Raw genomic sequence first — 27,950 nt, forward strand, 5'->3', positions numbered from 1 at the left:
ACAATATGAAAAACCAAGGGAACAAATCACCCCAAGCAAACCAAGATACTCCAATAACAGAATCCATCAACACCATAGTGGAAGAAATGTCAGAGAAGGAGTTTGGAGTGTACACAGTTACATAGTTAAACTGATCTCCAAAGTAAAGGATACTGTAAGAGCAAATACAGGAAGCAAAAGATCACTTCAATAAAGAGATAGAGATTCTGACAAAAACCAAACATAAATCCTTGAAATGAGGAAACAATAAACCAAATTAAAAACTCAATAGAAGGCATCACAAACAGAATAAACCACTTGGAAGAGAGAACCTCAGGCAGTGAGGACAAAATATGTAATCTTGAAAATAAAGTGGACCATAGAGAGAAGGAGCTAAGAAACCATGAGCAGAACTTCCAGGAACTATGGGATAACATGAAAGAACCAAATTTAAGACTGATCAGGATGGATGAAGGCACAGAGATACAAACCAAAGGGATGCACAATCTTTTCAAAGAAACAATATCAGGAAATTTCCCTAATCTAAAGAATAAGATAGAAAATCAAATACAAGAGGCTTACAGGATGCCAAATGTTCCAAATTACAACAGACCCAATCAAGGCACATTATAATGAAATACCTAGACCTTTGTTCACCATGCCCCACTGCAGTAGTAATCTCCTCCCAGGTAGACACTGCTGCACTGTAGACCACATCGTGCTCTGTGAAACTGGTCTGTTCCTGGCAGAGGCACGCAAGCGGATGAGAGTTTTTAAAGGATTTTAGATTTTTGGAGCCTAGCCAGTGTGCAAGAACTAAAATTACTCTTCAAAAGGGAAAACAATACAATCTGGACAACATAGACACCATGTCGACTATATTATCAAAAATGTCTGGACTTGCAAAGGAACAGGAACAATCCACCTGTGTCAAAAGAATGCAGCTAATAGGAAGTGATGAGGAGATACCTCCAATGTTAGATTTCAAGTACAAAGATTATATATCAACAACTATTATGGAGAAATTTAAGGTCTTGTTGGAAATGCAGGACCTGATGTTTTTCAAGAAGAGGGAAACCCTGAAAAGTGACCTAAAGGAAATGTTAGTAAAAAGTGAGATATCTGAAACAAAAGATACAGAGCACTGTGGTAGCAGGGAAGAGTGGCAGGAAGTGAAAGATTTAGCTTCACAAAAAAACAGAGTTGGGGGAACAAGAAGAAAAAAATTCTAAAATAGCTGAGTGTACTGAAAACATAACTTTTAGAAGCAGGAAAATAGATGAGCCAAGTGGTAAATAGGACAATGCGAAGATGTCCACTAGCAATCAAGGTAAGGAATTTTCCCAGAAGGAGCCCCAAAGTTACCAAGCCATTGGAGGGATGGCAGAAGCCTCAGATATTAATGATGACACATGTAGAAATGGCAGTCACCATATACAACTGCCCAACAAAGAGAAGAGAAAGAAAAGGGAGGATGGAGCTGCAAAAGAAATGGAAGAAGAAAACCTCCAGAGCTTCAGTAACAAAGAGAAGACTGTCAAAGCATCAAGAGAAGAAGAAACTCTGATGGATGAAGGAGCCGTGCTCACCTTGGCAGCAGACCCTCTGGCATCAGCCACCTTGGAAGTCAGTAAGCAGTGGGGTGACATCTTCAACATTTTGAGAGAAAATTACTTTGAACCAGAATTTCTGTGTGAGGTCAAATTATCATTTAAATGTGACGATGAAATGAAGACATTTTCAGACCTGCAAAGTTTACAAAAATTTACCAACCAAAAACCTGTCATAGAAGAATCACTGAATTGTGTAGTCAATAAGGTAAAACCAAATCCAGGAGGAGGATGTGGGATCCCCCCATAAAAGGGGGTAAAGCTCTAGTAAATTCAAAACATGAAGCTGGAGGAACAGCAAGTGATGGCTTGCATTCCTTATTCATCAAAGAGTTAAAAGTCTCTAGGCCAGAAGTGAAGAGCTTAAAGACTTGGGAGGAAGAGTTTTCGGAGTGGAAGGATAAAGGAATCCCTACCTTTGAGGTAACACAGAGACCCACGAGGACAACTTCTTTTATGTGAGGGCAGAAGAGGAAGAAGGGTCCTATGACGTGGAAGAGGAGGGAGAAGAGGAAATGGAAGAAGGGGAGACCTCTGGGGAAGAGGAGGAGGAGTGGTGGGAGGAGGAGGGCAAAGATAACTCAATATTATGTGAGAAACGGGACTCAACCTGTCGCCGTGTTCCTGCGACAAATATAATGGGAAAGATGGGAGCTGATGAAGAGATTATGGTTTTCAGTAACGGAATTCTGAGAATGAGGAGGAAGAGGAAGTAGGAGGGTTTTTTACACGGGACTCTTCAAACACAAACATCCAAAAACACAGACCTAATCCAGGAAAGAGAAAGAAACTATAGAACGACTGTGATCAGTATCTTCAGAGAGATGGGAGAAGAGATTGGAAAAATTTAAAAATGCCTTCCAGATATCTTGGAAACTAACAATTCAATAGATGATCTGAGTAGTAGAATAGACATCCTTGAAGAAAGATTGAGCAATCTAGATGATGAAATGGAAGAATTCTCTAAGGATGCCATACAGATGGCCAAGCAGATAATTAATAAAGAAATGCTAAGGGAGAGAGTGCCAACATCCGTTTGATAGGAATTCCAGAAAAAGATAGTGAAGAGAATGGATCAGAGGACATACTGAAGGAAATAATTGAAGAAAATTTTAAAGAACTTCAGGATTCTAGGATTGGAAACTAGAAAAGATGAAAGATAGTTACAGGCATGGAAATATATTTTAGTGCAGAAAATTGGAAGGTAAAAGCAACGTTTCGGGATGAGAAAGTATTTTGTCTGGTAAAGTAATATTCTTGTGCTAAAGTCCAGGATGAAAGAGGACAAAACTAAGGATAGTAAATAAGTTGTTAATGTTTAAGTCGCAGAAGGTTCGTGGATGGTAAACCTCAACAAGTTTGTGTTTGTGATTAAATTGGCTAAATTAGCACAAATTTATTTAAAGTTATTGTACTGATATACAGCAAAGTCTGAAACATTGATCTGCTCTTAACTGTCAAGCCAATTTTCTTGTACTTGTTAGGTTTTATTACTTAGAGGAACTAAGTCTTAAAGGAATTAGGGTTTGTACCTTTTTTTGATAATGTATTTTGTTATTTGTTCTATTAGTTATACATGACAGTAGAATGCACTTTGATATATAGATGGAGCATAATTTCTCATTTTCTGGTTGTACACGATGTAGAAGCTCACCTGTTGTATAGTTATATAGCTACATAGGTATAATAGTGTGTGATTCATTCTACAGTCCTTCCTACCCCAGTGCTCCTCCCCTCCCTTTACTCCCCTCTATGGAGTCTAAAGTAACTACTCTTCCCCAGCTCCCGGCATTGTGAATTAGCATGGGCATGTCAGAGAAAATATTGTTACCATACACTCTGGATTCTAAATCCTACTTTTAAAGTCATAAATGATTACTTTATAACTGGTTAAAGAAACCTCTTAGTGTATCCACTATATTGTTATAACCTAAATGTATGTGACTAGTATATGTACGCATCTGAGAAGTATATCTGTCTAAGCCTTGTCTAAGTGTTATGTAAAAGTTTACAAAATGAAAGTTGATATACGTTTACCAGCAAGATAACCAATAAGTGCTCTTTTATGCATTGTATCTTACATAGGAGGGCCACACTGTCATTTGAAGACCTTACATCTGTTTGCTTTAACTATGTCAATTTCTGATCATTAACACTGTTTCCTAAGTGTATAAGATTTCAGGCTATTCTTTGATTTTTATTAACCCAGGCAGACCTGTGATTCTTGTTACCATATACTCTGGATTCTAAATTCTACTTTAAAAAAAGTTAAACTTGGGTAAATGTAAAGCTTAGGGCAGCCCTTTGCAAAGATGGCGTTATCCAAACTAAAAATCACTTATAGCAAAATCTTGGATTTGTCTAGAAATAACACACTTGATTGGTATCTATTCATGTCCTTTGATGTTTTATAGCAGGATGAAGTTAGCAGTTGTCAATAAGTTATATACAGAATTTTGTGTTCCTCTTCAGAATGGAATTAGAATTTAAAGTCCATTTTTGGAAGATAAGGAGAGCCTGATCTGTTTAAAGGTGACACTGTAAAACATGGAAGTATTCTGTACTTTTTCTGCAAAAAGGTCTTAGCTTTTCTTTGATTCATGTTTCAGATATAATATTATCTTGTTATGTGTGAAGAGCCCCACCTTAACCTGAGCCAAACCTCTGCCTTCGACCTTAATACATGTTAGAAGGGCTCCAAACTAGGCTAGACTTCAACTCATTTAACGATGTGCTCAAAATACTGATTTCTGTTGTAAAAATTACTGTGATCTCAAACAGGGGATATAATGTATAACTTGAGAAACCAACTTCTACTTCAGAGCAAAGCCTGTCCAAGGAAGGGGGTGTGACCCTTGTCCTTGGAAAGACCCCAGAGCACTCCTAGGCACATACCCACCCTGCTGAGTTGTTTATCTACAAATAATAGGAGAGATCTGCAGAGCCAGGTGTCCCTGACTCAGTAAGTCTAGATGAGGACCCATAGCAACCCCCTGGCAACCACCAATCAGCATGAGACAGGGAAAATACCTGGGATGCCAGATGACCGACCCTCCCAGTAGTTTATGGTGATTGATAACATGTTGGGAAATTTTGTAGTTCAGCACACACTCCCCTCGTGGCTTAAACCAATCAGTTCAAATGAATCCCCCTCTTGTACTAACCAATCACCCTTACCCAACTTGTTCCCACCAGTGAATGTGCTAATCATGTTTTAGATTTGTTTGATGATTTTCCACTGTGTGTGATGATTTGCTAAGAGATGCTATGATGTATGTGAAGTCCCTGCCTTCCACAAAGAGTGTATAAAACTGCTGCAAACCCTGACCTCGGGGCCTCTCAGAGTCACCAGTTGCTGTGTGTGGGCAGAGGACCAAGCTAGCTCACAGTAAACACCTCTTTGCTGCTTACATCGATCTTGGTCTCTGGTGGTCTTTTGGGGGGTCCCGAATTCGAGCATAACACACTAACTAAAGGTTCAAGATTTAAAGAGCCATTTTTCTTGGTTCATAGCTATTAAACAAACTGAATGTGTTTTTGCTCTTTTAATTTCATTTTGCATTTTCCTTGTAAAATTTATAAATGCTGCCCATTAGTGTTTTGCAGAGGTATTTCTTTAAAAAAAAAAAAGAACCAACAAAACTTGAGATATAAGCCATCCAGTATAGGACAGAAAATATAAAATGCTGACTTCCAGTACTAAATACTAACCACAATTAAATGAAAGAGGTAACTGTAAAATTATAGATATTGAAGTTATAACCTATAACTCCCTCTTGAAGACTGGTAAAACTGGCTTGCTGGGTATTTTAAACCAAAATCTTGGAGACCAATGTGAGGAATAAAAGTGCCAAGGAAAAAGCAGCCAACGTTTCGGCCCTTGTCCTCTAAGGTCATCCAGGACCCAGAGAATGCTGGGACCCCTCTCTGGGCCCTGCAACTCTGATAAGTCACCCAAGCTGCTGATCAGTGAGATCAAGGGGACCCTAGAGAACAGGAAGCCAACCAGTGCAATTTCTACAAAGAGCAGCAGCATTGGAGACCAAAATATCCCTGATGCTTCCAAGAGAAGCCATATGTGGTCAGCCAGACCCCAACCCATCCTGGCAGGTGGCACCACTGGTAGAGGAAAGCTGAAGGATCCAGGAAGCTTCACACATGTACCCAAGAATGATCTGAGGAATCTCAGCTGACTCTTGATAGGAAAAAGGTCAGTTTTGATCAACTTGGTCCTAAACACCTAGTACGAGAGTATAGCTTAAGCATAGTTCTACATTTACAAAATATTTTGAATGTAACTTAAGATGTACACGTGTGTCACCTCTACCAAAAGTAAAGCTGGAGGCTATAAAGTAAGGTCCTTGTGTGAGAGTGCCTAATACTGATCATAAAGGACTCTAGAGTCGCAATTTTGTCCTAATTTGAGCCTCATCTTATAGACCTACATACTTTCACAACCTTCTACATTAACAACCTTGATCTGTTTTCCGCTGACATGATTATGAGTTACCATCTTCATGGTTTTCAGAGACAGGCTGAAATACCAGTTGCATTGGTGCTAATTGTTTACAAAAAGAGTAATGCTTTGCTGTCTCATTTATTGTTGTCTTAGCAAGATCCCTGCTCTATGTATGCCTTGTCTAGTCACCTGCCATCTGCCACCATGGACCTCTGGACTGCTCTGATGCTGAATACCCTCAAGTTTCCATGCCCCACCCAATAGAGAACAAGGACTTTGGTTTATTCTCTCAACTTTGCCCCCTTTTTGCAGGAATCAGTTTGGAGGTGTTGTCACCCATTTTTCCATAGAAATGGAAGGTAGAAATTGACTGTGGGGAAATGTAACAGTGACCCACTTTATGCTTTGAATGTAGCCCTTGCTGCTCTGCCACTGCAACTGATATTTAAAATTGACCTTTTCTTTCTCTTCCTCTCTCCCTGCTCCTCCCTAATCTCTTCCCCTCCCTAATCTCAGGGGAAACAAGATTACCTTTTTTCCCCATTTGTGGCAGAATTATCTGTCCCTGAGTACAGGCCCACTAGAGGAATGAAGTAATCCAGACTTTGGGGATGGTAGAGAATATTTAGAAATGACTATCTCCCAAATTAACAAGTGAATCACCAGGCCAATGGAGAACAGGTAGAATGTAGCCTTTGAGTCACCTCTTTAAAAGCCCCCCATTCATGCTGATGGGCAGAACTCCTTTGGGAAAGGAGTCCCCTGTGTTTTTCCTTTGCTAGCAAAGCAATAAATCTTTCTCCTTTTTCTCAAAACCATGTCCTCATTATTGGATTGGCATCAGGGACAAGGACTAAGCTTTCAACAACATCCATACTACCCAAAACATACAGACGCCATGCAATATCTGTCAAAACTCCCATGGCATTATTTCACAGAAATACAAAAATAGTCATAAAATTTTTATGTAACAAGAGGCTATAAATAGGTTGTAGTATATTTCAAAGCCAGAAGTGTGATGCCCTTAGCTTTTTTCTTTTTGTTTGATGTCAAAGCTGTAGTAATCAAAACACTATGGCACTGGTATAAAAACAGACACAAATTAATACAACAGAATAGAGCACCTCTAAATAAATCCACATGCTTAGAGACAAACAATTTTTTGACAAAGGTGCCCTACACACCCAAAGATAAAAGGATAGTTTCCTCAAATGGTGTTAGGACAAATGAATAATCACACACTTAAGAATACTAGACCCTTATCTCATACCATACTAAACTGCTAAGACCTGAAACTAAAATTACTATGAGAAACTCTGGGTAAAGCTCCATTATGTTCATCTGGATAATGAATTTTGGGATATGATCCCCCAGGCACACACAACAAAAACAAAAATTGATAAATGAAGTTACATTAAAAAGTTCCTGTTCAGGGGCTGGGGTTGTGGCTCAGTGGTAGAGAACTCACCTGGCACACATGAGGCACTGAGTTTGATCTTCAGCACCACAAAAATAAAGGTATTGTGTCCACCTAAACTAAAAAAGATTAAAAAAGATTCTGTGCAGCAAAGATATCAACAGAATTAAGCTCCTATGGGATGCCAGGTGTGATGGCACATGCCTGTAATCCCAGCTACGATTATATTTGCATGACTGAATATTCTAAAAACTGAACTGTATACCTAATGTGGCCACTTTTATGGTATATGAAATTTAGTTCATGAAACTTTTTTAAATGTGGCTAATACCTCTTGTTCCATAGTACTATTGGGAGAATTAACTGAAGACATGTGAAATCTTGTTTAATAAGATTAAGTGCCCAACTATTTCGTGGAATAGAAGGTAAATTTTGCCCGATTCCTCAACTTTGCCCCAAGGTTCCAGGGCAAGAAGCAAGTTCAAATGTTTGCTCTTTTTGCTTCCATACATCAAATGACATTCTGGCCTGTTCACTGAGTTTCTGGATTTTCCTTCTTGCTTTCTTTCTCTGGACTAGATCTCTCTGGACAGACAGCTCCCCCACAGTATGCATGCATGCGCAGAGTAGAGATCTCCTCAGATTTGAGAAACAATGCTGGTTGAAAGCCATATTTAAAAAAGAAAAGAGAATCCATCACATCAATCACAACTTACCCCATTCTGCCAGTATTGTAGTGAGCTTTTTTGCCACTATCACTAAAAGACCTGACAAGAACAATTTTAGAGGAGGAAAAGTTTATTTGGGGGCTCACGGTTTCAGAGGCCTCGGTCTACAGAGAGCCAGCTATGTTCCTCAGAGCTCAAGGACAGCTGAACATCACCATGAAAGTGTGGCAGAAGGAAGCGGCTCAAGACATCCCTCCAGAAAGCAGAAGAGAGTGAGTTCTGCTCATCAAGGACAAAATAGATATCCCAAAGGCATGCCCCAGGGACCCACCTCCTCTAGCCACCAGCCTACCAGCCTATGGTTGTCATTCCATTAATCCCTAAGGCTTTTCTAACCCAATCATTTCTCCTCTAAACTCAAACATTTCTCTTCTAAATCTCATCTTACATATGAGATTTTTGCAGGGGACCTCGATTATACTAACAGCCAGTGATTTCTTTGGGGGTTTTGATGAGTCTGGACTTAATGGATAATAGGGCCAATTAACTGAGTACTCCATAAACAGATTGTTTCACAGGTATTCAGGACTCAAGGCTAGGAGATCAGGACTTTCTACAAATACCAAAGAACCAAGAAACTGAACTCAGGATCTGATCCTATAACCAAGGTTTGTCTTCAGGCCTGTTATGTATTTGTGCATAATCCAGGAAAACTGGGAAAGTGACTGGACTGAAAGTCCATATCTCCTCTCAGTTCAAATTGAAGTACATATGATTTCACAAACTGCCTTGTTCAGTAACAAAACTGTCACATTCTATTGACATTTGTAGCATGCTTTTGAAATGGGGCACAAATATTAATCATCTTAATTTATGTACAAAGTATATGCATAAATTACATTTATTCCAATGAAAAATTAGTGAACTATGCAAATATTGAATTATTGTATCAGGAAGAACGCATCCCCAACAAAAATGTCACTGTTGGGTAGGGTATAAAGCTCAGGGGTAGGCCACTTGTCTAGCACGGATGAGGCCCTGGGTTGGATTTCCCCCTCTGTAAGAAGTATTGTTAGTGTTCTGTGTTTCTGTTAATGACTTACTAGGTACTAGGGTCTGGCAATAGAGAACAGGGGTATGACATGGGTGAAATCCCTCAAAATGGGCTCCATCCTTTTTTGCAATAGACAGTTATACTAGTGTATACTGAGGGAGAGCATGTAATGCTATGTGAACACAAAGTGGACACCTACCTGAGTCTGGAGGGGCATGGGAGCTACCGAGATTGGAGAAAAAAAAAAAACAAACCTTAGCTGATTCCTAAAGCTGCAGGAGGTACATGGACAAAAGAATATTAAGGAACAATTCCTTAAAGGGAAGAATAGCATTTATGTATGCATAGACTTGCGAGATATTTACTTGCAGCATATTTAGTCTAGCTAGAATTAACTGTTGAGAAGGGAGTGGTAAAAATGAGTTAATTTATGATGGATAAGAAAGATAGGGATTAACATTTGTAAACACATGTACCCACCCTTAATCAATCCCATCCCACCAAGAATGGTACTAACTTATGAGGAAGAGTTGGGCAGAAGGAAAGACTTACCAGGCTTCCTCAACAGGGCATGTTGGTGAGTCCTGTTCACCAGCAGTATGCCTTTAAGAAAACAGACTTCTGCAGAGCCTGCCCTATAGGGACTAGAGATGAGATCCTAATCATAGCTAAAAGCCAACAAAGCAAACAAATTCCTTCCACCTGTTCTCCCAATTCCCCAAATGTTCATGATCTTCTTCAGCAAAAATATATTTTAATTATTTTGCATTATAATTCTACACTGTTATATTTGTACACATGCACAATATATTTAAAAATTTCATCTTCTCATACTTTTCCCTCAAGGTATTTGTAACACATCCCTATCCCATCACTTAAATATAGCATAGGAATATAGAACAGAGTCACAGCACAAGCATCGGTCAGCCCACTGCCGCGTCCGGCTAACGGAGCCGAGTCCGGCGAGGGACGGCGGGGTTAAAAATACACAGGACACCAAGGTTCTTCATCCAGGAGGGAGCGTGTGCGCGCTTTATTGCCAGATTTGTTCCCCTTATATATCTTTTTAACAGCTGCGGGAAATTACTCAAAAGTGAGGAGGGAAGAGTAATAACTGCGTCCTTGGGTTACCGTCACGTCACCGTCCCCTATCAGGAGGCTCGAACAGGTCAAGATGTTCCCGAGAGACACATATGTGCGAGGCAGATAAACAGGGAACCGCAAGCCCGCGTCATGGCCTTGTGAGCTGGCCACATTGACATGCATAACAAAGAACTGGGGGTTGAGTCCCCAGGGGCCAGGGCGGGCCTGCTACCAGCAGCCCACGACTGAGTTCCATTCATCCCCATCTCCCCAAGTCTAATGTCCAGAGCCCAAATGGATACATGAAACAGGTAAGCCAGAATGAAGTCAGCTCGAGGCCTCTGCATATCTCTCCCCCCCACCACAGTCCTCTCCTCCTCTCCCTCCCCAAACAGGCCTCCTGGTCTCTGAGCCACCAAGGAACTTTCTTTGGGTGTGATTATAGGACTTTAAATCATGTAAGAAATAAAAAAGGAAAATAATTTTAAAAAAGAAAACATCCTGTGATAAACCTACTGCTCCATAAAAAGTTTGAAATATCTCCCTCATCCTAATCAGCAATGACAGCTCTTCTCCTCTTTACCACAAATGCTGGTTGTTTTCAAGCACTTGCCATCTCAGACAACTCCATGGTGCTGCTTCCCTGTGGGCCTTTTCCCAGATGCAGAGGCCGAGAGGAAAAGCCGTACACGTTTACATGAAGATTCTTATAAAGACGGTTACCTACAAAGTTCTCAAGTCCAAGAATTAGAAGGTGGAAGGAGCATAGAAGCAGACAGTCTGGATAGGAGACATGAAACAGGAGACAGGAGGGGAGGAAGAGGGTACAAAAATCTCAGGCTACTAATACCACTCCAAATCTTCCAGAGCCTTAGAAGCTGAACACTAGCAAAAGTCCACCTTTCCCAGGCTTTGGTGGGATACTTTATAAACTTCTATCAGCTTCCAGTGACTTGAAAAAGTCACAATAAAAGTGACAAAATATAGAGAACATCTCCAAAGGACCATCTTACCCAAGCAATAAGGGCTCTAACTGGTGGTCCAATTGTGCTGGCCAATAGTAGTGGTCAGATTTGTTCTAGTGACCAAATTTGACTAGATCAAATGGGTATCAGCACAGTTCTTATCAACTGAATAGATTACAAATGGGGGAAAGAGACTAAAGAAACAATACTTAGGGCAAGGGATAGGACCTATAGATTTAAGGTCACGTACATCTTTCACACTGATATTTCCAGTCATTCTCCAATTACATGGGCAACCTGAGCTAGCTGTTCCTGTGCCATTATCTACATGTACAAGACTGAGCAATCATACCCTCAAACTCCTTATACTGAATATTCCCAGTTTCCTCAATCAGAAGGATGCTCATGGGAGCATACTGATAAGGGACACAGGAGGGGCGGGGAATATTCTTGTTCACCAACTCATTGACAAGGTTTTGAATGATGGCATGATTGGGGGAATTGAGACCACGGTGTAGTACCCAAGGACAGGATCCCTTACAGTAGTTTGGGGTATAGTGATGAGGAGCAATGATCCAATGATCCCAGCCCAGCTGCTGGAAGGTGACTTTAAAAGAATGAAGGGAACACTGATTATTTGCAGACTGATTATTTGCAGACCCATATTGTTTCTGGGAAGAGTCAGAAACCCTAGATAGGATGCTGCCTACTTGCCGGACCCTCCTCAAAAGAGAAGATTCCCCTTCTAATATTTCCTCTAGTCCACTGGGAAGTTTAGCCTTCTGGCCACTTTTATGAGTGTCATTGAAATAGAGTAGCACAAACGCAGTGTCCAAAGGTGAAGTGCCATTCCATTGGATCCCAGGAACTATGCTACATTTTTGCTGCCGACACATAAAGCGGAGTCTTAGGACCCTGGGATGCTTGTGATTCCAGAGTGTCTGCAGAATGTGTTGTGTGATGTCCATCTCTGTCCAGGCTTTAGATGTCAGAGAAGGCTTTGAGGAATTTCTTCCTGAAGGAAAGTGGTTGGTTGGGCTTTGTGGGGCCCGGGGCTCTACATGGCAGGATAAATTAAAGTGAGCTAGGTGGAGTTGTTGACAATAAACCACAGTGGCTCTGACTAGTTGGTACACTTCCCGCTTTAGTCCGAGAGGAAAGTCCAGGGTTTGCATATGCCAGGAACCTGTACACATAAGACAGAACAGGGTCAGGGGATTAGTGTCTTGCCTGAATACCGAGCCTGAAAATCCTTTACAAAACAGTACAAGAGAAACACAGCTGTAATCAGCCCTGAAATTAACTCAAGGTAATAATATATATCATTTGTTGAACACTTGCAAATGTACAAGATGTTTTATATTTATAAACTCTTGAATCTTCAATGGTCTTATGAGAGACTTATTATTCCCATTTTGCAGACAAGAAAATTGAGGCTCACAGAAGCTATGTCAAGGACACACACCCAAGTGCTGGATGTATCTCAGTGGTGAGAGCAGTTTTGCCTAGCATATGTAAGGCCCTGGGTTCAATCCCAGCACCATAGAAACCAAAACCATGAAGGACACATAGCCAGTATATGGTAAAGTTAAAATTTGAACTCAAGCTGGTTGCAATTAAGAAAAGAAACTGTACCAGTGGCCAAGAAGTTGGTCAGGAGAGGGAGGAGGTAAGGGAAAAGGAAATACTGTGAATGAAATTGATCAAATTATGTCATGTCCATGTAAAATGTGTCATAATTAATCTATTATGTATAACTATAGTGCACCAATACAAATTAAAAATAAAGCACTAAAGAAAGTAATTTTGTCTCACTTTTAGATCACTTTACAGTTCTAGACTTGGGGGGAAGCATAGAAGAGTTTAGAAGATCAATTATATTATTGACTAATAAGGTGACCAAAAGACATGTTGAAACATACATGGATTAAGGGTCCTTATTTCAGAGAAAACATGTGGCCTTTCATTTCTTGGGATTGGCTCTGATTGCTAACCCACAGGGAGGTTGGGGAGGGGAACAATAGAAATCCATTGGATTGGACAAAGGGGAAGGAAGGGAGGGGGGAAAATAGGAAAGACAGTAGAAACTTGGCCATAACTTTCCTAGCCTTGTATTTGTACACACGACCAGAAAAACTCCACACAAAAGTTGGATCCTAAATAGAATAAGTTATACTTCATGTATATATATATATTCTGCCAAAACATAGTCTACTGTCATGTGTAACTAAAAATAAGAGTTTAAAATATTTTAAAAGGAGTCCTTATTTCACATCACTATACAGATACAGGTTTGGGGCAACAATTCAGTATTGGGTGCTATTCTGTCATTGTTTTAAATCCAGGACCAAGGCACCACAAAATAATTATGTCACTAGTAGGGACAGCTATTTTTGCCATTTCTGTCTTTCAACAACTTCAAGAATTGCTTCTTGGGCTGGGGCGGTAGCTCAGTGGCAGAGTGTTTGCCTAGCATGTGAGAGGCACTGGATTTGAACCTCAGCACCATATAAAAATAAATAAAATAGAGGCATTCTGTTCATCTACAATGACAAGAAGCTTTTTTTTTTTTTTAATTGCTTCTTGAGTATCTTTTGGCCATTTCTCCTTTAACTCCCCATCTCTCCCTTTTCCATTCCTTTCCAGAAATGGCTCTCCATTTTCCCCATTCATTTTACCCTCACTTCTCTAAATACCATCTCAACAAGGCCTTGATCACCAATATTTTGTTTGCTGGCAAATCTATTAAAAACTACATGCCCCTTAGCAATTGAGAGATTTAATCCAAACTGTTGTGCTGACACCCAGTGGCCAAAGGGTAGGAAGGCTGGGCCTGCAGAGTTCCCAACTTGTGCTCCTCCCCATCCTGGTAAAGGTCAAGAGCAAAGACTACAAAACCAGTCATCTCAGGAAAAGGTTTTCTCTCTCCTTACAAACATCTGAGTAAGTATTTCCACATTAATTTATGTATTATTCATCTAATGTAAGAGTCTGTAAACAAGTCTGGATGGCGACTGGCATTTTGCCAGAGGGAGTGGTTTGTGAAGTAAGCCAGCGAGCCATTAAGTGTGGAGATTCCTTATTGGTTGACTGCTGTATCTAGTTTATGCTAATTAAGATAAGCTGTGTGGAATGTATAAATATCCCTCCGGTCCTACAATAAAGGGCTTCCACTCCTGCTGTATCAATGTACACAAGTTGCTCGTCACCCCCCGGTTATTTTGCTGCAGCCGGACTGCGGCAATCTAACCTTGCTCCGCCACTGAATCCACAAGTCTTGGATTGTAATAGTGCTGGGGATTAAACAGAACTCTTTAATATTTTGATGTTCCAGAGTACTTCTAAAAGTTTGTATTCTAACTCATGCTAAACACACCCTCAGGATTGGGGCACTCACTAGCCATCATTCACACAGGCCCAAGTCAGACCTGTGTTTGCTTTCTTATGTTATTCCACACTCCCGTCTTAACAATAAACTTTCCTAGAGGCCCACCCATACACCCATTCCACCCTGCCTGAAAAGGAACCCAACCCAAACCTCTAACAGGCTGTCTAGTGAGGAACTGCCCTTTCCTTTCAGACCTTGACCTCACCTGTTTCCTGAAGCAGAGTGGGGTTGCTGAGGATCAGAGCCAGGAAGGGTCTGCTCAGAACTTTTCAGGGAAAGGAAGGACTCATACATCCCCTGTGACTGAATTTGTCATTTGCTTCTGGATCCTTTCCAGAGAGGCTCTAAGATACCAGTATGCTTCATAGTCAGCCTGGGATATATGCCTAATTGTTGGCATCCTCCTTCTCAGCCTCACAGTATCAGTACAAACTTGACTTGGTCTGCTTTGTGCTGCAGTTAGGAATGGAATCTGGGGCCCTCCTCAGGGCTTCTGAGACCCCACCTCTCACCAGCCTCATATCTTGCCATATTCCCTGCAGTGCTCTCTAGACTCCAGCCACAAATAGGACATCCTTCCTTCCACCCCCTAGGCCTTCGCACCTAGTTCCTTAAACCTAAGTCAGCTGTCTCTCCACTCTTGTCATGTCTCCCTTCTTAACTGGCCTCCACTCAAAGGTTCCCTCTTCAAAGGTACCTTCACATAACCCCACGGAAAGAGATGACTTCATTGCTATTCTCAATCATAACCTAGTTCATCATTTGACAGCATTTGCCACAATTTGCAACTTAACTGTTTGCACATTTATCTCCCCACCAGAACACGTGCTCCAAGCTAGTAGCTTTGCCTGTCTTAATCACATTTGCATGCTCAGCCCTCAGTAGGTGCAGAATAAATATTTGTTGAGTGAATTTCCACCCACACCAAGTTATTTTCTCTTTCCTAAATCAGGATGAACTTCTCTGCCAATGTAATAGGCTCCTTACTCTTCCTTTCCCAAATGCCAGCTTAAATATTACCTTCTCAGTGAGGCTTTCCAGCATTATCTCTGCTTCCCTTTCTCTGCTCCAAACAGTTAGCCGTGTGTGTGGGGGGAGGGGGGTGCTGGGGATTGAACCCAGGGCATTGTGCATCTGAGGCAAGCACTCTACCTACTGCATTATATCCCCTGGCCTGAGCCATTTCTTCTCTGGAGTCCTGGGATCCCAATTGCTTATCCTTTTCTAAGCACTTATAACATTATCTACCTATTCTATTATACTAGTGCAAGGATGGCCTTAGGCCTTAGCCTAAGCAACTGCATTTTAAAATTCCAGTTTGAAACCTGCAGTCTTACCAGGCACACCTACAGAGCCTTCGTATGGCCCTCGGGCCCAAACAAGTCATTTCTCCCCACCCTGAGAAGCTCAGAGTGAAGTCTCTGTCATGTTGTCCTCATCCCAATAAGGGGGAGAGGCAAGAAAACTCAGGATGGGGACCACAAACTAGATGCTTTAACCCCAGGGCAAATGACATCACTGAGAAATTCGGTGACAGCTGATAGGGATTGAAAGGGTGGTCAGAAGCCCCAAAATTTAGTATAAATGGTGGAGCAAATGAACAGACATTCAGCCAGCCCGCACTGAGGCCCTCACACTGGAGAGCCTCATGAGAACCTGGACTGACATCCCAACTCTTTTCATGGATTGCCTGATCTTCTGCCTCTTCCTCACGCTCTCAAACTCTACAGCCACATCTTGACCCTGGTGAGAGCTGCAACTTCTCCCTAGGACTCTCTCCTAAACTGGCTGCCAGAGCTGCAACTTCTCCCTAGGACTCTCTCCTAAACTGGCTGCCAGCTCCACCCCAGGAGAAGCCTGCCTTGGTTCCTGATCTGATCACCATGGTCTGAGTGAGTGTGCCTCCGCTGGTCTTAAAGCTTAAGGTTTGAGACTTTTGATCTGACACTTGAGGTTAGTGTCAGGTCAGTGGCGGTGACTTAGGAACAAAGAACCAAGAAACCTGAGCACCGGAAAGAAACACCAATGAGGCACCAATGGAAACACCTGTCAATCAGCGGGATCTTCTGACCAATCCTGGTCTCAGCCAGTTCCCCTGACCATCTCCAGTGGGACAAGGGACTCTAAAAACACCTTTTCCTGTCCCAAGTCCTTCCCTTCCTGCCATAAGCTTTATAAAATTCCAGTCCTGTAGAGCCCCCATGCAGTTTCTCCTCATACCCTTCTCCTGTCCATTCTGTGGGTCTGATCGAGTTCCACCCAGGAGTGAGTCTCAATAAAGCCTCCTTCAGCAGCCTTTTAAATCTGCCTCCTTTGGTCACTGCCCATTGCCTGACCTCCCATCTGGTGCCTAAACTTAGGAGAGATTTTCGGGCTTCTCCCACAGGGGATCAAAGTCCATCCCTTCCCCTTTCAAATGAACCTGGAAAATTCCTGAGCTGCTCTTTACCTCTCTTCATCAGGGCCAAAAGGAGTGGGGTAAGTTCCCTTGTCTCTCCCAACTTTACAGCCCCTTTCGGACTGTGGGGTCTATCCTTAAGTCACATGCATGCCATAGACCCTGCATGTCCCGTTCAAGTCTCCGGGAACTGTGGAGACACCCCAGTCCTCCTGCAAGCCCCCCCCCAATCCATTTGGGCCCCCAAGTGGGTTGCTGGGATGCCTCAACCCCTGCCCGGCCCTTATCTATTCCTCAGGTGAGCGCAAGCAAACTTTGGGACGCCTTTTACTGTTCCCACTCACCCCTGAGGGTGCAGGAAGGTCATGGGAAACAGAGTCCTCTCCTTAGACCCCAAAAGTACAATGGGTCACCATGGCCCCCAGAAGGAACTTTTGATTTAAGCCCTCACTGAATTGGACAATTTCTGTTGCCAGACAGGAAAGTAGGCAAAAACAGAGGCTTTGAGATTGGCTCCCGTCCTTCCCTCTGCTCTCCGCTCCTCCTCTCTGTTCTGTTTTACTGCTAAAGTTTTCCTTGCTGGGGAGCCACTTTCCCATTGTTCCACTTTTTCTTCCTCATTCTCAGATACCCAAGCTTCTCTCAGCCTCCCCTTCCTGTCCTCCCCCTGCCAGAGGTATGGCTTGGCGTCCCTGCCCCCTGCCGCCTCTGCTGCTGCTTCCACAGCCACCACAGCCACCACAGCCGCCCTGCCACAGCCACCCCCTCCACTGTGGCATCCCTCTCTGCTTGCTTCAGGTCTGCCACCCAGGTTTCATCAGTTAGGCAGAAGGAGTCCCGCCTTTCTGGGAGTGGGTGGGAAAGAGTCAGGGCAGTTGTGCCAGGGATATCTTGGGATCCCTCCAAGCCTCCTCCCCCTTCTCCTGCTGACACAGCTCCTCCCCTCCCCTCCCCTCTTCTACTGAGAAACTTCCCCCCCTCCCCCCACTCACTCCTCTCTTCTATCAGTTCCCACACCAGATCCCACCAGGTGATCCCACCAGCTAACCCAACTCCTTTGTCCTCTCAGGGAAATGACTGGTGCTGAAGGGATCATTTGAATGCACAACCCATTTTCACTTCAAGATCTTCCCCAAATTAAAAAGTGCCTTGGGTCCTTCTCTGCTGACTCTTCTACTTATATTAAGGACTTCTGATAATTCCCCCAGACTTAGGATCTTACCTGGCATGACCTCTATGTCATTCTGTCCTCCACCCTTACCCCTCAATGAGTGAGCCTGCATCCAGCAGGCTGCAGGAGATCATGCTGATCAAATTTACTTAATAGATATGACTCTCCCCAAGGGTGAAGCAGCCATTCCCTTAACCCAACCCAACTGGGACTATCAAGATGGCCAACAAGGTTGCCGTCACTGTGCTTGCATGGTCCAATACCTTATAGCGGGCATGCAGGCAGTTTCCAATAAGGTGGTTAACTTTAATAAGCTGAGATTAATCACCCAGAATCCAGATGAAAATCCAGCCTTATTTCTCTACCACCTTACAGAGGCCCTCACCAAATATGCTAAGCTGGATCATGAGTCTCCCACCAAGGCTACAGTGTTAGCAACCCATTTCATTACTCAATCGGCTCATGATATTAGACAAAAGCTCAAACAAGCTGAGGAGGGCCCTCAGACACCTATTTGAGATCTGGTGAGAATGGCCTTTAAAGCAGGCTCCATTGCAGAAAAAGGTAACACTTCAAACCCAGGCCTTGGCAGTGGCCCTGAGGCCTATAGCTCAAGCGAGAGCTTCACGGGGGATCTAGCATTCCTCTCTGCCAGGGGCTTGCTTCCAATGTGGATGTGAAGGTCACTGGGCTTGCCAATGCCCAAACTCATGGCCTCCTTCCAGGCCATGCCCTACCTGTAAGCAGACAGGACATTGGAAGAGTGACTGCCCCATTGCTGGCCCTTCCTTGGTGCCTCTACACAGGGGTATGACCCGCCAGGCCATCTCTTCTCTTGAAATATTGGGTTTCACAGAAGACTGAAGAAGCCCAGACTCCACGACCCCCATCACGCTCACCATGCCCAGGGTAACTCTCCAGGCAGCGGGTAAGTCCATAACATTTCTTGTGGACATGGGGGCTACCTATTCTGTCTTGCCTACCCACTCTGAGCCTCTGTTTCATTCCCAGGTCTCAGTTATGGGGATTGATGGCAAACCCTCCTCCCCAAACCGAACTGCTATGCTGGCCTGTGCCCTGGAGGGACACCCATTCACACTCTTTTCTGGTCATTCCATCCTGTCCGGTTCCTCTCCTAGGCAGAGATGTCCTCCAATTACTAGGAGGTACCCCCAACTGTACCCCAAGAATACTACCACCCATCTCCTTCTGCCTCTAATCCTTACCCTAATAACCCAACAGTACCTACTGTGCCATTGCCCCCTGACCTAGTCATCCCCAGGTCTGGGACATCTCCAAGTCGGTCATAACCTTTCACTACAAGCCAGTCCACATCCAGCTGAAACCACAAACTAAATTTTCTTTGCAACCCCAATTTCCCATCTCCAAAACCCACAGGGAGGGACTTAAACCCATCATAGACCAGCTATTCACCCAGGGACTTTTAATCCTTACTGACTTCCCCTGCAACATTCCCATATTGCAGGTACGCAAACCCTCAGGAGCCTATGGCTTAGTCCAGGATCTCCACCTAATTAATGAGGCGGATATTCCCATCCACCCCCAGTGATTGCCAACCCTCACACTCTTTCTTCTCATTTCCTCCCTTCAACCACTCACTTTACTGTCCTGGATCTTAAAGATGCCTTCTTTATAGTGCTTCTCCATTCAGACTCTTATTACCTCTTTGCCTTCACATGGTAAGACCCTACATCCTTGAGGTCTGAACAGGCGACATGGACAGTCCTACTCCAAGGCTTCAGGAACAGTCCCCACCTCTTTGGGCAAGCCTTGGCACAGAATCTAACTGCTTGTGGCTTGGGATAGCACTCTTTTATAGTTGGATAGAAGCCTTCCCTACCTTGAGGGAAATTGCTGACACCATCACCTCCATCCTCATTGAGCAGATCATTTACAGGTTTGGACTTCCTGCCTCCATTCAGTCAGACAACAGTCCGGCCTTCACTTCTCAGGTTGTTCAACTAGTCTCCAAAGGCCTCAGCATCACTTGGGAGCTCTGCATCCCCTACTGACCCCCATCCTCAGGTAAGGTTGACAGAGTTAATGGCATTCTCAAGGCTTATCTCACTAAACTTGCTATTGAACTCAGGTTGTCCTGGCCCAATCTCCTGCCATTGGCCCTCACCCAAATTTGGGCAACCCTGGCCTCGAGCCCCTTTAGGCCTTAGTCCTTTTGAGCTACTCTATGGGCACCCTTTCTTAATCAACCACATCTTTCCAATCACTGCTCCTCCCCTGTGTCCTACTTGCCCTATCTCATACTTCTACACAAACTCCTAAGGGAGCATGCAGACCAATGCCTTCTTGCGCCATCCATTACCTCAATCCCAGCACAACCAGGTACTCAATCGAACCCTCTTCAACCAGGTGAATCTTACTTTGACAGCTGCATCCTCAATCATTGGAACCTCGCTGGACAGGGACACCATACAGTCATACTTACTACCCCAACAGTGGCCAAGCTTTTGGGCCACTCCCCCTGGTACCATGTCTCTCACCTTAGAAAAGCACTGTTCCAAACGTCCAGTCCTGGACTTCCACCATGCTGAGGCCCACGAAACTCACGACTTCTCACCAACCCTCTCCTTCTTTTACTAATCATTATAATCTCTCTAAAGCTTCTATCCCAACCCACAGATGGTGCTTCTATATCCAAGCCACATGGCAGCAGGATGGCTCCACCCACTCTCAGTTTATAGGTCAAGGTGATTGCCCTTCCACTGGCTGCAATCGGGTGGTCACCCTTAACATTACTGGATTGCTACCTCGTCCCACTTATGTTTAGCAATGCTATGCTTCATAGCAGACCAAACTGAGGAATCTTGTAAGTGCTGGCCTGACACCTATGGCAGGTGTCCTTATAATTCATGCAAGAAACACTTCCTAGATAAGCCTTGCTATGAGAATCAAGCATACACCAAATTAACTCATGGGACCCGAAGTGGGCTTTGGGTGTTGATGGTAAATTCTATTTGGGGGGTTTTGCCAAGCACCCCTCAGCCTCTATCAGAATATTGAGAGCTTATATACAAGTGTTCCCTCAAATTCACATAACCACCCAGGAGTAAGAGAAGAACTCCAACACGAGCTGGATGCAGTTGCCCATCCCAAAGCTGACCCTTACTCATGGATGGCCCTAATACATCAGGGCCTTCAGCTTCTCAATTTATCCAAAGTTAATAACATTTCATGCTGTTTCTTCTGCACAGCTTTGGATCATACTCCATTAACTGTAATTCCCATTGATCTTCCTCTCCATACCTCAACTAGACCCCACGGACCCCCCTCTCCAGCCTTTGAGGAAGTACTTCTTGTTTGTAATTCATCAGGAAATTTCCCTTGATGCTACACTTCCTCTGGTTCAGCACCCTGTGACAAGATGGTTCGAATTTCTTCCCCAACATTTGCCCTACTGTGGTTCTTTTTCTGGTGCAGTGGTGCCCTAACAACAACAAAAAAAATCTAAGCCTCAACACGCCCTTTGCTTTTTGTGTTCCTTCCACCTTGGTCCCTCAATTAACTCTGTACAGTGAGGCTGAATTAACATGGCTTGTTGCTACCTCCCTTTCAAGGACAAGGCAGGCTGTCTTTCTAGCAGTAGTAGTTGGACTCTCCCTGGCCTTCTCCCTTGCTGCTTCCAAACTGGGGGCAGGAGGACTTGGTTATACAGTAACCACTACTCAGAAGCTTGAACAACAACTTTGGGAAGCAGTAGAGTGTTGGCTGCATCCCTGGCTTCCCTACAAAGGCAAATAACATCCATTGCCCAAGTTTCATTACAGAACCTTGGAGCCCTAGATCTGACAGCAGACAAAGGAGGAACCCGTCTATTCCTGAACCAAGAATGCTGCTACTATGTCAATGAAACTGAATTGGTCGAAAAGAATGTCAACACCCTCTGTTGTTGTTTGGATGAAAAGCTTAAACAGCAACAATCAAATGACCCTTGGTCAGGCTGGCTAAACTCAACCCTCATTATGTGGCTGGCTCCCATTCTCACCCCTATATTAGTAATAGGACTTCTATTAATGTTTGCTCCCTGCCTCCTCAGGTTCTCTCCAAAGTGCATAGGTGAAATTGCCAAAGTGACCTACAACCAGATGATACTACACCCCTACAGTTGCCTTCCTAAGGAACCAACACCCAAGCCACTCCCCTTCCCCTCCCCCCTCCTCCACTCCCCTAAGCCAGCAGAAAGTATCCAGATGAAATTCGCAGCCCTACATCAAAAAAGTCCAGATGTCAGGTCAGTGGTGGTGACTTAAGAACAAAGCACCAAGCAGCCTAAGCACTGGAAAGAATCATCAATCAGTCGTCAATCAGCGGGATCTCCTAGCTAATACCTGTCAATCAGCAGGGTCTCCCAACCAATCCTGGTCTCAGCCAGTTCTCCAGACCAACTCCAGTGGGATAAGGGACTCTAAAAACACCTTTTTCTGTCCCAAGCCCTTCTCCTCCTGCCATAAGCTTTATAAAATTCCAGTCCTGCCCCCACGCGGTTTCTCCTCATACCCTTCTCCTGTCCATTCTGTGAGTCTCAATAAAGCCTCCTTCAGCAGCCTTTTAAATCTGCCTCCTTTGGTCGCCACCCATTGCCTGACCTCACACTTAGCATGCAGAGGGAATGTCTGTCATGAACCTGTTATGAATAAGTGTGTTTGCAGTACTTAGAATTAATCTAGAATTGTTTGCTGTGAATTGATTTCTGTATTGCAATGCCTAGCATTAAGGATTTTCATTTTCTTAAGAACCTATAGAGTGAAATTGTATTGAGTGATTTGAGTGAAAAAGGGCAGAAACGCATGGACATTCTTTATTTCTCCCCCTCGACTGCATAAGTTGCACCTTTGGCCTGTCATTATGACTAGAAGCTCCTAGAAATCAGGGATAGTTATTTGCCCACATATACCCAACCCAGATATAGTGCCTAGTGCTCAATTAAAATCTATTAGGAATTTAGCGCAGCATGGTGATTAAAAGCACAGGCTCTGGGGCCCAAGAGCCTAGGTTTGACCCCTGACTAACAATTACTAGCTGTGTAACATTAGCGAAGTTACTGAGCCTCAGTTTCTTCATCTATAAAATGTTTATGTTAATAAGTACCAACCTCATCTGGTAATGGCAAGGATTAAGGGCGATAGTTTTGTACAGCATCTTCTGCAATGCCTGACACACAAAAAGCCCATGGTAAGAGATAGCTAGGAGAGTATTGGTTGTTTTACTTGGAAGGAGAGTGCGAATTCTGTCCATTGTCAATGGAGACTAGTGAAAAACCCCAGGTTAATCTCATCAGGTTCTCAAGAGTTCCTTGAAGTTGATGGCTGCCTACATTCCCTGGAGAACCCTGCACATCTGCTGCTGTCCTGGAAGAGTGTCTAATGCAGATGTTTGAAGTAGAATTGAGTATGATGGGGACAAAGACAATCTCAAAGCATATTTGGTGCCAAAAATCTCAAAGTAGCAGAATGGCCCAAATAGGAGAACTTCTTGGCCTGTTGGGATACTGCATTTAAAGATTTACAAAGTTATAGACAGATTTTGGAATCAGACTTGAACTCAAATTCCATCTTTGCCACCTGTGGTGAGCCGTTCCTATAGACCGTGGCCGCCATTAGAAGATGGCGCCGGCTTCCACTGTGGCCTGTGATAAACAACTCCTTTTATGGAGAGTTGGCATGTAATCCCTTATCACCCTATGAGAAAGATCCACATGGCAGCTTGGGATTGGTATGCGGGAGGCTTTATTAGGCTGTGCTTGGGCGCTCGGTGGGGGGTCGCTAGAAGATGATACTTGAATCAAGGCCTGAATAAACTGCTGAAAGAAGAATCCTGTGTCGTGTTTTTCCCTTGCCGGCGAGGGGTCGCGACAGCCACCCACTGTGTGACACTTGCTAGTTGCTTTCTCTCCCCATGCCATAGTTTTCTTGTCTCTAACATTTTCCATTGCTCCACAACTACAGCTGGCAGTAGCTGTCATTAATTAAGTGTAACAGTGAAGCCAGAATTCAACAGTCAGTATAGATAGGTAAATTGAGTCAAGTCAGATCAAGTCAGGCCAATTTTGAGTGAGTTCCAGGAAATTGGGGACTGTCCCCTGAGGGATTAAAATGTTAATTCCTTCAGAGCCCTCCCTCCAGCCTTATCAAGAACTCCCCCTGCTCCAACCTGTTGCTAAGGTAACATGTCCCAGGAATTGCCCATCCCTATAGGAAGGTGTAAGGTTGTTAATTAATGTGTCCTTGGCTGCTCCATCCTGTCATTTCCCCTTCAGCCCACCAGTTTCCCACCATCTGGCCATCCCACCAAGCATTTGCTAGGCCTAGTCAAATGCCTAGTCACATACACAGGAAGGAGAAAGACGGGAAGAGGGCAGGAGAACAAAGGGAGCCTAGGACATATAAAATGGGCACAACACCTCGCTTCCTGGGATAGCAGGATACCAGCTATGGCCCCCTTCTCACTCCCAGGAAAAGTCTTCCTTAGTCCTTTTCAAATAAGCCCTCTTGCATATGCTTCCCTCGGCTTGCTTCTCTAATGTTCAAACTTCAACATGTGAGGAAGCAGGACTCATTATCCATAACCGGTGGTATCAGCAGATACTCACATATCCTCAGGGGTTAGCTTCTCTCATCCTTTCTGAGGCCTTAGAAGTCTCCAACACAGCATCCTGTACTATTTTCCTTTTAAGAGCAAACCCTTAGGTTGGTTTGAGGCGATTACAGAACAAAGCACCAAGCAACCCTCAGGCGAGAAAGAACCACCAATCAAGTGCTGACAGAACCTGTCAATCAGTGGGGTTTCCTGGCCAATTCTGGATCTTAGCCAGCTCCTGCAACCAACCCCAGAAGGACAATGGACTCTAAAAAACCCCCTTTTCCTGTCCCAAGCCCTCCCTTCCTGCCCTAAGCCCAATAAAAAATTCCAGTCCTGTCCAGCCCCATGCACTTCTCCTCAGACCCATCTTGTTGGTCTGAGGGTCCCTCCCAGGAGCAAAATCTCAATAAAGCCTCATTCAGCAGCCTTTTTAAATCTGCCTCCTTTTGGTCGCCATTGCCTGACCTTACAAACCACCACATAAACAGCCCTCCACAAAAATGCAACTCAATTCCAATTTTTAGAGGTAACAAGCAATAAGATTTTTATGAAAGAAAGTGGCTAACACATTACTCAGTTGTCATGGAGACTGGAAAGTAGGCCCCAAGCTATCTGCTCTTAAGCAGGGTCCCCAAAGGAAAACAGGCTTGGAGCCAACTTTCCTGAGCTTGCCGTCCCTTGAAAACCAGGGCATGGTGGTACATATCTGTAATCCCAGTGACTCCAGAGGCAGAGACAGGAGGATCAGAAGTTTCAGGCCAGCCCAAGCCACTTAGCAAGACACTCAGCAGATTAGTAAAACCCTGACTCAAAATTTAAAAATCAGCCAAATGTGGTAGTGCATGCCTGTAATTGCAGCAGCTCCAGAGCCTGGGGCTGGAGGACTGCAAGTTCAAAACCAGCTTCCGCAATTTAGCAAAGCTCTAAGCAACTCAGCAAGGCCCTGTCTCTATTAAAGTATGAAAAAGGGCTGGGAATGGGGCTCAGAGCTAATATGATGAGACAGAAGTCTTGACTATAGTGACTTCATTTTGTTTAGAAACTCCTTTTTGTGAAACAGCCATGCCAACCAGAAAGGTCACGACTGGGGCAAGTTTTCCTTTTCTTTTTTTCCTTTTGTTGTGGAAACCCTCAAGAACACGGAACTATCTAACTGGGATCTGTTTCTGTAACTGGGGGATCTGGGATCCTATTTCTGTAACTGGGTAACTGGGCTTATTTTGATTAGCTAAGCCTCCCACCACCTGACTGCAATCTCCCGCTTCTGTAACTTGGCTTGCTTGCATTGGCTAAACCCCCAAATGTCCCTTTTGTAGTTTTTTGGCTTAAATATGAGGCCAAACCAAAGGGGGTGCGCCACTCTGACTATTTCACTTTTAGGGTTGAGTGTCCACCCCACTGGCCAACAATAAAGGCTTAATTGGAATGGCAATTTGTGATCTGCGAGTTATTTGAGGATTGTGGTATTGGTATAACACTTAAGCACCTTTGGGTTCAATCCCCAGTACCAAAAAATAAATCAATAAATTTTTAAATAAAATAAAATGGGCTGGGACCTGGCGTGGTGTTGCACGCCTATAATCCCAGCAGTTTGGGAGGCTGAGGCAGGAGGATGACAAGTTCAAAGCCAGCAATGGAGAGTCGCTAAGCAACTCAGTGAGACTCTGTCTCCAATTTAAATACAAAATAGGGCTGGGGATGTGGCTCAGAGTTCAATCCCTGGTACTCCCCCACCCCCTAAAAAGGGATGGAGACTGATTTGGTTGTAGGGCACCCTGGGGTCCAATCTCCAGCACCAAAATAAAGAAAAAAGAAAATGAAGCCATGCCTATGTGCACCAGGCATTGAGGCCTGACAGTAAACTCTGATTCCTTGTTCTCCACACTCTTCCGTCCTTCTCCCAATGCTAGGGTAGAATGGGCACACAAGAACTCACCTTTTCTAGGCCTTGTTACATGGGCCAAAGGCCTCACCAGCCTCACCATGGTGGCTCCAATGGTGCGATTCTCCCTAGGACGTCCATCGGGGTCAGCTGAACGCTGGTACAACTCCAGCATGTACTGTAGAGGATACCCTCTGAGCTGTGGCTCCCTTTGCTGCTTCTCTGGAGCTTCTACCAGCTCCCAAAACAGTGACAATGGAGGGGTTTCAGTGGGCAGGGGGGTGACAAAAGAATGGTCTACCATTTCCATTTGGACCCCATGTTCTATTGAAAGCACCAGTCCCCAAAGAAGTATTCTAAGAATGCTGGGGACGACCATCCTGGAAAGCTTGGTGTTCAGCATAGAGTTCTAACCTGACCCTGAAGACTCTGATCCCTTCGTTTCATGCAAGTAACCACACCCAGGCTCCAGGACCAAGGATGGGACAAGGAATGAAAGGCAGGCCCTATATTGCTTCCCAAGATGACCTCCTAGGCCAAAGTAGCATCAAAATGAGCAGAAAGAGGAGGTGGGTAAGGCAGCGTGCCCGTGCCACTCGCTTCTCTAAGAGGCCAAAGTCAAGGAGAAGGACTGCCTCCCTCACCTCATCCAGAAGGAAGAAAGAAAGAGTAGGGAGGTGCTCTGCCTCACAGCTGTTGTAAATGCCATCCCTCAATCAGACCTTAAAGGACCATCTCACTCCCATGCTTCTAAAGGCAGCATTTCCCAAATGTGGCCTACTGCTGACTCAAAGTGAACATATCTGAGATGACTGTTATGAATGCAGATTCCTGGGTCCAGTCTCAAATGTGGACACTCTAGGGATAGTAGGTTGAGTGAGTTTTTCTGAGGATTTTCTATGACTACTCAAATGTGGAAATCACTGTGAGCACAGCTGCTGGAGCTTAAAGAAGATGACTTCCCAGGGGTTCTCAATCCTGACTGAAAACTGGAATATCACCAGGGGAGCTTCAACTATTCTGGGTGTTTGGTATCATCCCCAGCCATCCTGACATAATGGGTCCAAGGAGTTACCAGGGATTTTGGATTGTTTTCTAAATTTGCAGATGATTTGAGAACTCCAACTTCGAATTTTCTGGTTACCATGAGGAGTGTTGAATGGGCTTCATCAGAGAAACCTGAGGGAGTGGAAGATGAATCTGTGGGAGTTCTTCTACTCTAATCACTTTAATAGGATCCTCCAGGGCTGGGCCTGTCGTT

General features: G+C 44.0%; 1 protein-coding gene across 1 annotated transcript; it reads right to left on the bottom strand.

Annotated features, from left to right (window-relative positions):
• Positions 1 to 11,555: 11,555 nt before the first annotated feature.
• LOC114089517 (bone morphogenetic protein 15-like) lies at positions 11,556 to 27,068 on the bottom strand. Its single transcript, XM_027931439.2, has 2 exons — positions 26,744 to 27,068; positions 11,556 to 12,421 (listed from the first exon to the last, which is right to left on the bottom strand). Exons 1-2 carry the CDS (start codon positions 27,066 to 27,068, stop codon positions 11,556 to 11,558), a joined length of 1,191 nt encoding a protein of 396 aa, XP_027787240.1.
• Positions 27,069 to 27,950: the final 882 nt, after the last annotated feature.

Source organism: Marmota flaviventris, chromosome X (assembly GCF_047511675.1).
Source record: "Marmota flaviventris isolate mMarFla1 chromosome X, mMarFla1.hap1, whole genome shotgun sequence".
NCBI lineage: Eukaryota > Metazoa > Chordata > Mammalia > Rodentia > Sciuridae > Marmota > Marmota flaviventris.